Source organism: Melopsittacus undulatus, chromosome 1 (genome assembly GCF_012275295.1).
Source record: "Melopsittacus undulatus isolate bMelUnd1 chromosome 1, bMelUnd1.mat.Z, whole genome shotgun sequence".
Classification (NCBI taxonomy): Eukaryota; Metazoa; Chordata; class Aves; order Psittaciformes; family Psittaculidae; genus Melopsittacus; species Melopsittacus undulatus.
The window spans coordinates 38,877,825-38,894,374 of NC_047527.1; the positions used below are offsets into that span (position 1 = coordinate 38,877,825).

General features: G+C 41.7%; 1 protein-coding gene across 1 annotated transcript; it reads right to left on the minus strand.

Annotated features, from left to right (window-relative positions):
* Nucleotides 1–643: 643 nt before the first annotated feature.
* Nucleotides 644–16,216, minus strand: SDCBP (syndecan binding protein). Its single transcript, XM_005152523.3, has 9 exons — nt 16,082–16,216; nt 11,188–11,253; nt 7,846–7,924; nt 5,729–5,838; nt 5,250–5,408; nt 4,016–4,191; nt 2,876–3,047; nt 2,241–2,332; nt 644–1,362 (listed from the first exon to the last, which is right to left on the minus strand). Exons 2-9 carry the CDS (start codon nt 11,236–11,238, stop codon nt 1,308–1,310), a joined length of 894 nt encoding a protein of 297 aa, XP_005152580.1. The 5' UTR covers nt 11,239–11,253; nt 16,082–16,216; the 3' UTR covers nt 644–1,307.
* Between the last annotated feature and the right edge of the window lie 334 nt (nt 16,217–16,550).

Consider the following 16,550-nt stretch of genomic DNA (forward strand, 5'->3'; position numbering starts at 1 on the left):
ACTGCCTCCCACCAGCAGACTGATGCCAGCAGGTCTCCAAGCAACAACTACTTTGGAAAGGCTCCCCGCAAGTTACTGCTGAGCGGGATGAGTCTTTGATGTCACAGTGTGGAATTTTGCCTTGCTCAGTCTGGGTCAGCAGTCCCAGCTGTGTTCCCCCTCAGCCTCTTGACCACCCCATCCTACTCACTGGGACAGGGGACAGAGCAAGAAGGGAAGGCCTTGACACCCTTCAAGTGCTGCTCAGCAATAGGAAAAATATGAGTGCATTATCAACACTTAGTCACAGCTCACAAACACAGCACCGTACCAGCTGCTGTAAAGAAAGTGAACTCCATCCCAACCAGACCCAGCACACTCAGCAAGCTGCAAACAATTTGAAATGAAAAATACAACTATACAGTTTGTACATGTTGTAGAACAGGCAGGCTGCTATTCCAGCTATTAAAGTGAAAAAAGGGAATTAAGCATCTTGTCTAAAGTATCCTAGATTTACCCTTCAAAACATTTCAACACTATAGGCAGTAAGATCATTTAGAATGGATTTTTAAGCTCTGTCCTATCTTGTCTTTGTTGTTGGATGAAACCGACCTCGACAAAACAAGCCTGTCTTAGCTCATCTTAAGTACACACACAGAGTACCTAAAGTTTCAGTCATTTATTTGGTTATTTCTGAATCCTTAAGAACATGGTTAAGGCGAGAGATAAGCATATTAGTTACAATTTGTATAACAAGTAACAGAATAGCTGTACACTACTTTTATTTAATACGCTTACTTACTGAATGATGCCTTTAGCTATATTCAGCTTAGCTGGCATTCTCATGTAAACAGTATTTACCAGAACAAAAAGATTAACTAGTACCAGCCATATTTCTAAAAAGCTATTTCAAATCTACTCTTGCAAACAGAAAGCAGTAAAAATACTCATTTGTCTTAGACATACAAAGCACAGCATTGTCTCAGATAACAAGAAGTAACTTTGCAAGTGACATCTGGTTCCTTTAGCTGCAATGGCTTATAATAGTACTAAGCTAAATAAAAGACCTACGAAAAGAAGTCATAACAATTGGAATTTCACATTTGTCAAGCATGTAAGGCTACAAGTTTTACAGTTTGTGAATATAAAACGATATGTTGAACTGTAACATTCCCAGCCATTATAGATGCAAGTGCTCAATGCAGCATATCTTCTCTTAGCCTCCAGAAAGGCTCATGTGCAGAAGAGAGAAATCACTGAGTATAGTAGCCCAAGTTTTGTGGAATCATCATTATGTATATGTACACGCAAACATACATGATGTAAGTTTAAACTTCAGGAACGGAGTGATCCATCAGGCTTTTCATAATGCTAGTTGCCATCCTAAAGAAAAGGGAAAGGCATTCAGTTTTAAGAGAAAAATGTGAAAGACCACTAAAGCTTCTGATCACTATCTTTTAAATTGTATTAAAGGGCTGGGAATGATGAAGTTGCCCTTTTCCTCCACTGTTCCTAAAAGTATGTTGCTACCGAAAGCTGCAACAAGCTGCACCCACAGAAGAGAGGGTCATAGAAGAAAATCCCATAAAACAAAATGGGTTTATTACTAACCGAGGTGCATCACCAACATCTTTTAGGATGTGGGCATGTGTGCAAGCAGAAGAGTACCACAAACACAAGGAAAGGAGGGCAGGAGCAAAGGTGGCTGTTAGACCAAACTCCATTTTTTAGGAAGAGCGTACCTAGGGGGCGGGGAGAATGGAGACAAAAGCCACATCCCTAAATTATACATGAAGCATTATTAATCTCTAGTAACTTCAAAAACGTTTTTGCAGGAGAGACTTAGTTGTAGAAAACCTCTGCTGCCAGCAGATTAGAAAGAATTATTATGGGAATTACTATTATTCCCAAGAACAATGTTCACCAGAATTTGTTGCACTCGAAACAATATTTTAGTTTCAAGGTAACCAATACTTGTGTTATCCATGTACTGTGAAGTTCTTGGAAATTCAAGTATAGTCAGATTACCTTTAGAAAAGGGTTTTTCAAGAGAAGGGAAGGCAAAGGAGCATCGCTTACATCTGAATAGTTTAAAAACAGAACCAAAACGTGGTGGCTTGACTACAACATCAGCTTAGTGCTTCCCCTGCCCCATTCAAGCCTTCATGGTAAGTTTGTAATTAGATCTTATCACAAGTACAAAGATCAGTCACTGTCAACCTGATTCTAACACCACCATAGCTGCATTGTTTATTACCTACCTCTTTATTATATAGTCATAAATACTGGAAGGCATGACTGTAATGGTCACTACATTTCCAGCTGTTGCCAAGATGTCTGCAATCTGGGGGTCCTGTTATTAAACAAAAAGTTATATGAGCAACATTACCCAAGCTGACTAACAAAGCAGCAGTTCAAGAGCTTTCCTATACACATTTCATGCAGCTTAAGAGACCCACAACTTCTTGGAGTATTTAACCTTCAGGGCACATCACCCAAACTGCAATACCTTTTCTGCATGTTTGGTTATCAGTATCTTTCATAAAATGACGGGAGAAGGGATATAGACATTATACACAGAATTCCTACTAGAGTTTAATGCAGGCTGGCAGGAAGAAGCTTAAGTTTTTTGCCAGCTATGTTAGACTAAAGGTAAAATCTGAGTGTTGGAAATGGAGAGGCAAAGGAAGGGAATGACTTACCCTGCCTACAGCTACAAAACTGCAGAGAAGCCACAAAACATTTATGTCTCTCCAATCAAGTGAAATTATCTCTCATGACTTACTTTCTTATTTTATGACCACTAAACAACATATTACAATCCTCTGCAAACAATTACTATATGCACACAAAAGGCTCACAGCTATCCAAACCCACAGCATACTATTTATTTTACCTTCAATCCAATTACATTCTGGCCATTAATTTCACAGATGTTGTGTTCTGTAAGGAGTCCATTTCTTGCAGCAGAACTGTCCTTCACTATTGAGGTTATTTTTCCATTCTTGAATATGAAACCAACATGCCCTGTACTGTCCTTATGCATAGTAATAATCCGTTCAAAAGGCCTACAAGACATTTAAAATGCAAAACCATGTTTTAAGTGTCTTAAGCCACAGAAAGAACCACACATACTATATCAACATTTTTGACTTACAAAGATCTAAGAGACTCATAACATTACCTACAATGAAAAGTAGTTGGGTTTAACTTCATTTTGTTAATTTTGTTATATTAATATATACTTGTTTATAAACCTTACATGTCTTCCCTGTTTTACAAGGAAATCCACCACCTGGATTAATAATAACAACACAGAAAACCCATACAACATCCACCCACCCACAATCACCAAACAAAACCACCAATGCCCACTAAAAACTAAGTTTTCTCTACAAACACTGCAAGGTAGATAAAACAGAACAGGCAATTCAAACTGCTGTAGTAGGCCACAGGATTTTGGAGTACGAGACTTCCCCAACAATATTTCTACTGTTCTACACACAAACTTTAAAATTGTGTCTTAGAAAGCTAGTGAATCATTAGTTAATGTAATTAAAAGTCTGTATTGATTCGTCAAGCACACTTTTTAGTGAAACTGGCTTTAATTCATATATAAGCAAGAGTTCAAAGAAAACTACCACTGTACAAAATGCAGATGTATTCACTAATACAGCAAATATTTTGGCACCATCTCTTACTGCTTTTTCAACTAGTATAAGCAGAAGTCAAGAAAGCATATAACTCTTGAATTCAGAGTTTAAACCTGATTTGTTCTGTGGCTTCTTAGTTTACCTGGAAAAATTTTATGCCCCATCATGCACACCCATGCAAGCATGCATGGGAAGTTTGTGAGTTGACAACTACTTGGTCTGTTCTCCACAAAAGGGAACATCTCTTAGGATCTTTACTATTGAAGTACACGGACAAACAGATTGTGTTATGCCTGCAGTCCTGCTCAAGCAAAGGGAGACCCAAACCCCACAGAATTACCCCAAGACAGATGATGACAATCCATATCTGCAGCTAGCTTTACCTGTCCCGAATGATCATTGAAATCCTTTCTCCAGAAGCCTGTTTCAGAACTTTATGTGCTTTGTCAGAACTCCATCCTGCACAGTTTTCACTATTGATCTGCAGAACTTGGTCCCCAAACCGCAGACCAGCAAGGGATGCTGGAGAGTTTGCCTGAACTAACTGGACAAATATACCCTATAAAAGGGGAAAAAATAAAATAAATGAAAATAAATAAAAAAATAAAACACAGAAGTTCTTCCTTAAGGCTGAAGACCAGTGACAGAATACACAGTCCTGTGACTCTTCCCATTCTCTGTGTAATACTAACCGGACAGAAACACTTGGTAACTACCTCTCTTTAAGTGGTAGCTTTTGAAAGGTCAGTTTGTTTCTAGGTGGTTTTAAGGGACTGACAGATAATTAATGCTAGAATGAAGTTCAGAAATAGGCAAATCTGTTCTGTCTAGATCTCTAGACATTAAAGAAACAAGCATAACATTAAAGCCTTAGTTGAGGGGGTAAATACTGTTCTAAGAAGAAATCTGAAAAACTGGATCAAGACAGACTACTGGTAAATTTGTGTATCTCCTTATGCATTTAACTAATAATTCTTTTACCAGACTTCAGAGTCTACATATAGCTGAAGAAACAGATCAGCAATGCTAGGAACTCTATAGCAGATTTTCCTTCTTTCACAACCACATTAGTATTCAAATTTTTACCAATTTTGATTTGTTAGCACCTCACATAAGAAAACAAGGCATTAAAAAGTTATTCCTAGACAAATTACCCCTAAAAACCAAGTAAAGTATATCCAGGAAAACTGCAGACAATACTGTGGGAAGAACAGAATAATGTCTTCCATGCTGAGAATCCAAAAGTGCTGAAACACAGAAGCTGTTAAGGGTCTTCTTGCAGCTATGTTCACATCAAGGGAAACAATCCTACTTCATAACTACTCCTTACAGCAACCTGCTGCAAGAATTAATAAAAGACAAACTACTTCTAAGCCATTGGCAGTTCTCTGCACACTGCTGAACTTGAAGCACTACCCAGTGTTTCCACAAAGCTAGAGACAAGAAGTCTTGAACTGCTAACAAGTATCACAGCTGCTCTGAAGGACAATATCATATTCTGAAGTAAAAAAATAAAATTACAAGTAGAAGTCAATTTTGTGACCATACACTTACTTCGCTACTAATTTAAACCTGCAGTAAGGTCTTTACAAGCAAAAAACAAACTTCTGTACTTACATTGTCAACTGACTTCAGGCGAAGTCCAATTTTGCCATCTTGATCTTTACATAAGATGACTTCACGGATGCCTTGCTTAATTTCTGCTCTGCGAATTCCAATATCATTTCCAGTCACTGGAGCTACCATGTAATTAGTAGAAGGTCGTGTTACCAGTTGCTGATTAAAAGAAAATAGCCAGACAACTTAGTTTCAGCTTCTTAAAATAGTTATACATCAATTCAGATGAAGTTATATTAAAAAAAATAAAAACAAACCCAACAAAACACAGTCACAACACCAGCCCTTTGCCCCTCTCCCCAACACTGGAAATTTACTGCTTAGTTTTAAGAACAGATTAAAATAGGCACTATTACTTAAAACAATTTATTTATCAGTTGTGTATGCTACTTAAGACAAATAGTCTGGTCTCTAGAACACTAGCTATGCATATTGTCTTTATACTTTTGCTTTCTAAAACATACTTGACTGGTACCTACACCCTGTGGCTGAGCAGCTGCTGCCACTGGAAAATTTCTCTGCACCTCTTCCTCATTGAGGCTCAGGCCCATATACTGAGAAAGTTCTGGATACAATCTAGGGTACAAGCCTATAGAAGGAAAACAGAACAAAAGTCAGTACAATTGTTGATTTAACAGAACAAGTGGTTACTACTTTCACATGTACAATTACAATAACACGAGACTTGAAATAACATTTAATTTGAAAATTAAGATGGCAGACCCACTTCAATTATGACTGTTATTCTGCCCAGTTCAGAAAAGTCACATGGCTTAAAACATCCAGCAGGAGATTTCTCTACACCAGAGAGGAGTGGGGTGCAGGGAGCGGGAGGAACGGATGTTAAACCAACAGACTTGTCAGACCTTGAGTGGAAGCATTCTGGAAATAAGCTTGATATTGCTCTTAAGATTCCACAGGTGATTAAGTGGTGCCATTTAGCAAGAGGCAGTTCAGAGGAATCTTAAGAGCCCATCTTCTGTTCTCACAGAACTGCTGGGGACAGAAAAGACTGCTTGGGAAGCTAGGTGTTGCAAGGGACAGCCCTGGAAGCAAGCAGGCTCCACAGTTCACAAAGCTTCAGTTTCTAGTGTTCATTTATGGGTACATGCATAAAACTTTAAGAATCCACATTTGACCAGAAATGGAAAATAACTTTTCTGGGAAGGAACAAACATCATTGCAAGGTGAATTTCAGTATAAATGCAATTATAATTTCACCAATATTGATTAGTAAGATTTTAATTAACATTTCTTCTACTTTTGCGTGTGTTTTCAAGCCCCTAAAATTATACACAACTAATGATGCACAACATTTCTGCAGCTACTTGATCTCTTATTTCTCAACAAAGACCACAATACAGGATGCATCTTTACTTGCAGTATTACATTCTCATTCAAAATAGTGACCTCCAAACAGCAGAACAACATCCAAAAGCTCTTGATGTTGAGTATTCTCCTGCCTCTGCTAGCACAAAGGGATTCCCAGCAGATTTGGCACATCCAATAGATGGAGTAGGCCTTCCTTTTTTGGGATATATTGAGCAACTAATCACTCTTCAGCCACACACAACTCCTGAGCAATCCATGCAAAGCTGACATCAAAATGATGGCATTTTGCCAGCACACACAGAAACTGCAGGAGAATTAAAATTCTGGACAGCAGGAAGAATACTGCCAAGAAGGGAACTGAAGCTGAAACTTTTTGGTTCCTCATCCTGTCTAATAATACAGCCACCTTCTGAACCTCCAGAAGGTTGCTGAAGTGAACTCAGATCTGGTGAAGTTAGGCCAGCTAAGTATCTAGTCCCAGAAGGAACTACAACAGGCAGCTCTCTGGTGAGCCATACAAACTCCTGCCTTAAAGTCACCAGCATCCAGAGGGTAATGACAGACAAAGTTATATCTACCAAGCTTTAATATCCTATTCACCAGTATTCCTGGCAGCTGTTCCAGCACTGCTGCTGATCATGCTAGTTAGAGACTTTAGACTTTTTAGACCAAGTGTAACTTACTAACCCAGAGCTCAGACCTAAAACATACTTGCCCACCTTTGTAGAAGTACATGGGAGAAAAGGGTACAAGTCATTCAGCTTTAGGTTTGATGGATTACAGACCAGACATTTGATCCCAAAATCTGCTGGAAACTAATGTTGACAAGATTAAGTTCCAGCTTCCTTGGCCCTTCACTGCTGACATAGATTTGTGCCTGTCTGCTCCTAATTAAGATTATATGAAGAGGAAAGGCAGAAGCATGCTGCCCAATAAAGTTTACAGACAGACATGTGATAAATAGCAATTAAAGCAAGAGTTAAAATGGTACCAACAGCAAACCTTGTTACATCAGGCTCACTTTGAAAAGGTTTCAAAAAGGTGGGAGAAGAGCTAGTCTTGGTCAAAACTTCCTTTTATACACAAACACTGATTTTGACTCCTCTAGCACCTTACAAAGATGGATACTGGCATTTCCAAGAGGCATGGTCTCACCCTTTGTAAACAGGACTACATATTAATAGGCATTTTTGACTGTTTTGTTAACACTGGGATTTCATAACAACTATCTGCAACATTAGGATACTAGAGCACATGAGCTTACCTCCATCATGAGGAACAGGAGCAGAAGCTTCAGACAAGATTGCTGGATTGGCTGGATTTGAAGAAAAGGCAGTCTGAGCCTAAAAGCAAAGAAACTCATATTATCTTGTACAGGGGGTGGGGGGAATAATCTACAAAATCTTTATTGTGCAGACAGGAAATTAAGTTATTTATTTTTTCTCATACATGCACATTATTAATCATCTTGAAGTTCTAAACAAATCTTTCTTTCAAATACAGAACTTCAAGACAATATGCTGTAGTAGCATAAAACTACTTTGGTAGATCTGAGATATCTTCCTCAGAGACAAGGCTACTAAATAATACAGAAAAGCTTTACTATCAACCTGTTCCATTTTTGTTATTAAGCAAGTTAAAGAGCCTTAAAAGATACATTAAACTTGGCTGACAAAGCTTTAGAACTTTAAAATTTAAGGTATGACCTTTGACAGTGCTTTGCAATTACTTTTTTTACCTGAATAGCCGTAGCTTTACCACTTCACCATATACAAACATTATTCATGACTTCTGCCATAGTCCATTACAGGCTGCAAGTTCCACACAATCCAATGCTACTACTTTAATACCTTCTGAAAGAAATGGACCTTCTAAGATCACTTTTTTTTCCTACAGAAGTTGCCACTACAGTATACACACTAAGCTTGATTTCTGTATTGTTTACTGACTCACAAACAGAACAGACCATACAAGGCAAGCCAGTTTCTTTCCTTCTCAATACCTCAGCTACTACTTTTTTGGCCTTGTATAATCATGACCAGTGAAAAACACTGCCCATTAAGTGAGATGGAAATAGCTATTCCAGTAGCTTTCCTGAGATTGAATGTCAAAGGTGGGAGGGAAATTGCTAAATACACAAAGATTACGCAGAACAGGACATATAAATCATCTAGCATAACATGACGGTCAAATTACTTAATGTTTTTAAGGAAATCATGCTTAAAAATAGAAGACTTCATAGTCCTGCACTCTCCAGGAAGTTGTTTTTAGAAAAATGTTTCAGAGCAAGAATGACTCTATTTAGGAATGTCAAATGTATTTAGAAGAATAGCCTCCAACTGAAATGCTGGACAAAAAAGAACAAGCTAGAATATTTAATGTACCAAGCCTGTCTGTTTTAACTAGCAGTCATTTTAATCTCACTCACTTTTGTGGATACAGACTTTGACTTTTAGTACCTGAAAGGGGCCTATAAGGATGCTGGGCAGGGACTCTTCATTAGCGTCTGTACTGGTAGGACAAGGGGTGACAGGTTCAAACTTAAACAGGGGAAGTTTAGACTGGATATAAAGAAGTTCTTTACTGTGAGGGTGGTGAGGCACTGGAATGGGTTGCCTAGGGAGGCAGTGAATGCTCTGTCCCTGGCAGTCTTCAAGGCCAGGCTGGACAGAGTCTGGGCAACACAGGTTAGTGTGAGGTGTCCCTGCCTCGGGCAGGGTGGTTCGAACTAGACGATCTTAAGGTCCCTTTCAACTCTAACTATTCTATTCTGCTCCACCCCCTTTTCTTCTAGAGTGCTCTCAAATGTATTAAAAGAGGCATTTTTATAAAGCACTTTTGGGGAGAGGTAAATAATTCAGCTTTTGCTGCCTGATGTGGCCAACAGGTCAAGGTAGGCAATTCTCCCCTTTTATTCTCATCAGACCTCACCTGCAGTACTATTCAGCTCTGGGGCACCAAACACAGGAGGGAGCAAGTCCAGATAAGGCCACAAAGACTATTAGAGGGTTACAGCACCTCTCCTATGAGGACAGGCTGAGAGTTGGGACAGTTCACAGAATCCCAAGGGTTGGAAGGGACCTCAAAAGATCATGTAGTCCAACCCCCCTGCAAGAGCAGGGTAACCTAGAGTACATCACACAGGAACTTGGAGAAGGCATTGGAGAAACATTACAGCAGCCTTCCAGTACCTAAAAGGGGCTTATAAATGGGGGCAAACTTTTTAGCAGGGCTAATGTGATAGGACAAAGGATAATGGCTTTAAACTACAAAACAGTAGATTCAGATGGGATACATGGAAGGAAATTTTGGAATGGTGAAACATGGAACAGGTTGTCCGGAATGGTGTTCCTGGAAATATGTAAGGCCAGGCTAGATGTGGTTCTGGGCAACCTGACCTAGTTCAAGATGTCCCCACACATTGCAGGGGGGTTGGACTAGATAACCTTTAGGGGTCCTTCCAACCCAAATTATTGTATAACACCAGGAAAAATATCAGTGTAACTGTAATGGCTTAATTATTATATTTACCACAATTTTAAACTGCAATCTATGAACTCTAGCAGATCGTCAGTAAAAGGCTGAAGGAGCACATTCATGGCTCCAGGGTACTTTTTTTTTTTACGCCTTCTACTTCAGCATTACCTGAATGTAGATAAAGAACTTTCGTAAGATAAGAAGAATGGTGTGGGCAGATATAACAATGAGAAATCCCAACAGAGCAGAACTTCAAAAGTCCCACACCACACATACAAACATAGGTCAGACTGAGGCAATCCACTCTGGGACAGCACAGGTTAGTAAGCTCTTCTATGCAGCTTGCTTGACTGCTTCCCCATGAGAAGAACAAGGACAGAAGTAGCAGCCACCCTAAAATCCAGTATAACTCCCTGCTGTTGTTTAAACTGGGAGGAAATCCAGTTTAAGTTAGGAAAGAAAAATGCAAGCTAGGTGCAATGCTGAAGAAAGCAAACTCCTCATAAAACACATTCACGTGGAATTTCTTATGGAGCTTTTATTCATTAAGATTATTTTCATTATTCTGTTTCACAGATGTTCCCATCCTCATCCTAATAAAGCTGCCAATATTCTTATACATAAAGTGTTCCATACAGACACAATAATCCTGGAAGTATTGTAAGAAGTGGTCACCACCAATAACCAGAGGACGAGTCTGAGTCACTGCTCTTTTTGTGTGCCCAACTGAGCATGAAGACTTTCTGCCACAGATTTGGACACCAAGAGTAAGACACAGTAGGTTTATTAATTCCGTCAACACAAATTCATCACATCAGAGCCAAAGTTCAAGACTATGTCTACTTAAGACCAAGTATATATACTTTAAAAAAAACAACTCCACTCAAACATATCAACATATTAAAGGCAAATTACTATAAATGAATATACAAAACAAAATAAATGTACTAAACAGTAGTAAAGTAAGCATTAATCATATTATATCAAGCTATAAAGTAAACAGTTTGTCTTTTCCCTTTTAGACTGTGACAGTAAAACTCTCACCTACAATAAATCTCCCCTTCCCTGGATTAAATATCAACAGTTATATCACTACCATCAAAACTCATCTTATGAAAGCCCATCATACCTGAATAACTTTGTCCACCTTTAGATCTTCCAGGGAAGGATAGAGAGACATTTCGATGCAGTCTCACTGGGTAGAGGGAAGGCCAAAACAAAAAGGGAAGCAAACAAACAACAAGGTTAGCCCTCAGAGATATTTACTGAGCATTACAACTTCAGAAAGAAAATAAGAAGCAGACAGTGATGAACAAGTGATCTATGACCTGCAAGTCTTAGCACTACAGATCCCTGGCGCTGCAGATAAATTCCATTAAGACTACCCATTTAATCTATTATCAGTAACAGCCTTTGCTTAGTAGGCTTTGTTTACTATACTTAATGTTGTCATAGGTCTCAGTGATGAGAAAGCCTATACAGAGAAAACCATTTCACGTGATGTATTGCAAAGACAGACTTTATGAAGCCATGAGGCAGTGATGATGAGGGTTGAGAGGAAAAAAAAATTTATACAACTGCAAAAGCTATCACTCTGTTACTCAAAGTATCTAAACATTTTCATCAGTTCTAATACTCCAGTGTACTGGTAACTCAGATACAGTTAATTTTCTTCCTAATAGCTGGTACAGTGCTGTGTTTTGAATTCAGTATGAGAATAATGTTGATCTCACACTGATGTTTTTAATTATTGTTAAATAGTGTTTACATTAAGGATTTTCAGCATCACATGCCCTGCCAGTGAGAAGGCTGGAAGAAGTTGTGAGGAAGGACGGCTGACCTGAACTGGCCAAAGGGATATTCTATACTACATAGTATCATGCTTAGTATATAAACTGGGGGAACAACCAGCCAGGGGGGTGCTGTTTGGGAACTGGCAGGGCATCAGCTGGCAAGTGGTGAGCAACTGCACTGCTCACCACTCATTCTGTATATTCTAATTCTTTTATTATCATTATTATTTTCTTCCTTTTCTGTCCCATTAAACTGTCTTTATTTCAATCCATGAGTTTCCTCACTTTTACTCTTCTGATTCTCTCCCCTATCCCACAGGGGGGTGGAATGATGAGTGAGCAGCTATGTGGTGCTTAGCTGCCAGCTGGGGTTAAATCATGACATCTAATAAGAAACCACTAAAGAGAACTGGCTTCCCATGTCCATTTGCAATACATTAATTGTAGCAGGAGACCATAAACCAGCAAGATTCAGTCAGTGGCGAATTACAAAACACAGAGCTTCAGGCTGGCTCTCATGTGATACTGGGAAAGCCCTGTGAGGACTTATCAGGAAGTAATCCAACAAAAAAAAAGCCAAGGCGGGGGGAGGGTGGGGGAGAGGGGACTGCAGGGCGCAAAAAGACAAGCAACCCACTTCACGTGATCCTCTAAAGAACCATGCCGACATCCAGCTCTTCTAGAGCCAGGCATCTGAGGCTTCAGGAAATCAGTTTTACAGTGCTCCTTCACACACAGTCTCACTGAAGTCAGCTGAACTTCTCAAAACCGTAATAAAACACTTCACATCAACATATGGGAACATTTTAATGGGGAAGGGGTGATGGGGGCCTAGGGTGAGGGAAGACAAAAACAGTCTAAACAGGAGACATTTGATACAGTTTTGCAAGTTATAGAAAGCACTGAGAACACAGTTAATGAGAATACTATTAAAAGCTTTAAGTTCATGAATTCATTTTCCCATCCAAACAAGAGGTCCTTATTCATGCAACGATTTAGCACGCCCTCCAGAAGTGACCGCTGCATAAAGCCTTCTACTACTGATTCTCTAAGTGCGGATATTAACTTAATAGAAAGGAAAAAAAAACAAACCAAAACAAATCTACACACACTCATGCCTAATGTAATAGTGCAGTAAGACAACAAACATCTCTTCATATTACACTAAGCTCATCAACAGCTTTTCTACTTGTTCAGCAGAGTGCCTAACAGCTTCAGTATCATGTCAAACTACAACTAAAACTTCTAAAAAGCATGCCCTAGATGTGACAGATATCTAAACTGTGAGTGCGTGGCCAGTTATGCTGTAATACTTAATTACCACTGACATTTTTCACTAATTGTCGCAACTAAACTAAGCATACTTGAAGCCTGGAAGCTTCATAAGTTAAACACACACGTGTAAAACTAGTTCAAAGTTCTGCTTCCTGCAGGCATAAAAAGAGGGCAGGCCAAGGACTGTGTGCTCCCAAAGAAGTCACCTTGTTGAAGGGCGATGAGGAACAAAAGAGCAGCAGTTTGCAGATGGCAATCTCAGACACAGGCACAACTACACAGCACAGCACAGGGTCTGTTGGGTCCTTCATCCCAGTGACCAACTTCCACGCCACGAACCCCAGCACGTTTACAACTCTGCCAGCTTAGGATCTCCTCCACAGACCAGTCTCACTCTGCACACGATTACGTTTGTCACAGATTGGAAACCTCAACTTTCCTCTAGTGTACAAAGAGGAACATGGTGCTTTCTGTAGAAAAGTATTAGCAAAGCTAAACAAACATTAGTTCTCAGATCACATAAGATGACAATTCCAACAGCTTATTTTGCCACCTTAAAACCTTCCTGGCCACCCCTCCTCCCCAGCCGAGGGCTTACAAACCCAGGTGTTCATCATAGAATCATAAAATGGTTTGGGTTGGGAGGGACCTTAAAAGATCATCTAGTTCCAACCATGGGCAGGGACACCTCCCACTAGACCAGGGTGCTCAAAGCCCCATCCAACCTGGCCTTTAGCACTACCAGGAATGGGGCAGCCACAGCTTCTCTGTGCAACATGTGCCAGTGCCTCACCACCCTCACAGTGAAGAATCTACCCTCTGTCAGTCTTGTCACTAAATGCCCTTGTAAAAAGTCCCTCTCCAGATTTCTTGTAGGCTCCCTTTAGGCAAAGGGTGGTTGCAATAAGGTCTCCCCATAGCCTTCTCCAGGCTAAACAACCCCAGCCCTCTCAGACAGTCTTCAGGGGAGACATGCTCCAGCCCTCCAGTCATCTTCATGCCCTGCTCTGGGCTCACCCTAACAGTTCTGTGTCCTCCTGATGTAGGGGATCCCAGAGCTGAATGGAGTACTCCAGGTGGGGTCTCATGAAGAACAATAGAGTGGGATAATCACCTTCCTCAGCTTACTACCAAGCAGCTGCTGGGCTAGATCTTCATCTTAATCTCACCAGTCACTGATTTTGGTTTTCCCAACTAAATAGCCAGAACTACCGTCACGACTGTAACTGCATACAGTGATCTTATAACTTTTGTATATGGTATTTTCAATTTCTACACAGGCAGTTGTAACACAAATACCCTTCATTAGGTAATGCAAGATCCACAGAAAAAAAACAACCAGTATTTAGTTTGAAATTGCCACTGCCAGGGATGGCCAGTAACTGCAGGAAGAAATTGTCCATGACTTCTGTGCAACATTATTCACAGTATAAACAAAGAGTTGCAGCAGGCACTCTAATGACTTTAGAAACTTGGCAGTGGCTACCACAAAACATGAGTCACTATAACCTCCTTTTCTTTTCAAAATCTACACTGACATCAGAACAGTTTTCCTTGATCATTTCCATATCCTCACTTCTTGTGAGGAATGCAAATGTTTAGGAAAGCAAAAGTGAAAGCCACAGGAAGAGCATGGGGCAGGAGGGACAGCCATAACCCAGCTGGCGACTTGCACAACCCAGTAGTAAAGACCTCTCCCCATCTCTCAACGCCCTTGGCTGGAAAGTCTAACTGCCAGTGCCCATCACCACGTCCCACTAAGCAGATCCTGTTTGCTAAAGGGAAGTGCCGTGCTGCTGATCAGAGACCCATGGAAAGGCAGCACTCGTGACACCCTGAGGCTGCCAGCAGGAAGTCTTACGGGTAGGAGTGATCCCAAACTGCCCTCAGTGGCGTGGCTGGGAGGAGACGGGCTTCCGAACAGGCTCTCCAGGTTGGAAACGCATGGAGCTGAACCCAGCACGGGATCCAACTGAACCCCAACTCTGGCCAGCCCATAGCGCTTACTGTCTCCCAAAGTACCAGCAGCCAGTACTGGAGGAGGGAAGAAAAAAAAAAACCCAAACCAAACAATGGCACTCACAAGTATTTCTGCCTGTGTCCACAGAAAGATTACAAGCCACAGATCCAGCTTTACACTTCACCTTATAAGCTTGCGACCCCAAAAATTCATTTTTAGAGCAAATCTAGAACAAAACAACCTGGAGGTCACACTGAGATATCAGGAACTGAACAACTGTTTCGCAAGATGAATTCTCCACTAACACCTCAGCGTTTCCCTTCTGAAACATTCCTAATTAGCCTCTGAGCAACTGCTCTCATTGCACACTCAGCTCTGAAATCTGCTGCCTCCATTTCAGAGCTTCAGCTCTGAAAAAGCAGGGCTCGCTTGCCCGAAAAGGCACATCGCATCATTTAGCAACACTTAGCCCGTATTTTCAGAGGCAGAAGTTGTTACAGACATCCGAGCCTCCTTACGGGAACCGGCCGACAAGTACGGCCCTGACGCAATGACCGCGGAGTCTGGCCGACAGAGAGATCAGAAGACCCCCCCAAACCTCACGGCCGAGACGGCGGGGGAATGCGGGCACAGGCACACAGGCGCTTACTTGGGCTGTTCTCTCTGGCCGCCGATGGAGGAGCCCCCCGGGGAGGTAGCGCCCCTCACACGGCACCGAACTCCCTCCACCCCTACTTTTCTCCCGCCCGGCTCCGGGGAGCGGTCACCCCACAGGAGCACCAGAGGGCTCCCGGTGGGAGCGGGGACAACGTTGTCCCCGCAAGAAGCCGGCTCGGCACCGGCCCCCCCTCCCTCACCTTCCCGCTCCGCCATGCCCGGACACCGAGCTCACAGCCCTCCCCCTCCGCCGCTGAGGACGGGTCGCGGCCCCGGGCCTTCACACAACGGGCCGCAGGGAAGGAAACCCTCACAGTAGGCCCTAGCCACTCCTTTACCTCCGGCCCAGGCAGCGATGGCTGTTAGTCGGGACCCTCAGCGAGGAGACTTGCGGCAACGCCTCCCTCGAGTCCCGGCAGCGCCGCTATGAGGGGAGCAGGGGTGGTGGCGATACCGGCCCAGCCCCGCGCATGCTCCGGTGGCGGGAGGGGGCTGGCCGGACGGGGAGGGGGTTGTGAGGTGGAGGGTCGGGCAGCCGGGTGTGGATTCAGCTGCCTTAGAAACTGCTTGCGCTGTCGCCCGCGGCCGACAACGTTTTCCTGTGGTTGCTTGTTTTATTTACCCGATGACTTCCCACTGGCGTTCTTCAGTTTTACCTTGCACGTCACTCATTTACCTTTATGGGTTCACAGTTGTTATCTTCATGAAGGAAATGTATATTTTTTAATTAATTTTCCAGTCTCTTTATTACCCCTTCCCTCTATTGTAATAAGGCATGATTTGCTAAGTTGTGGCTGCCCCGTTCCT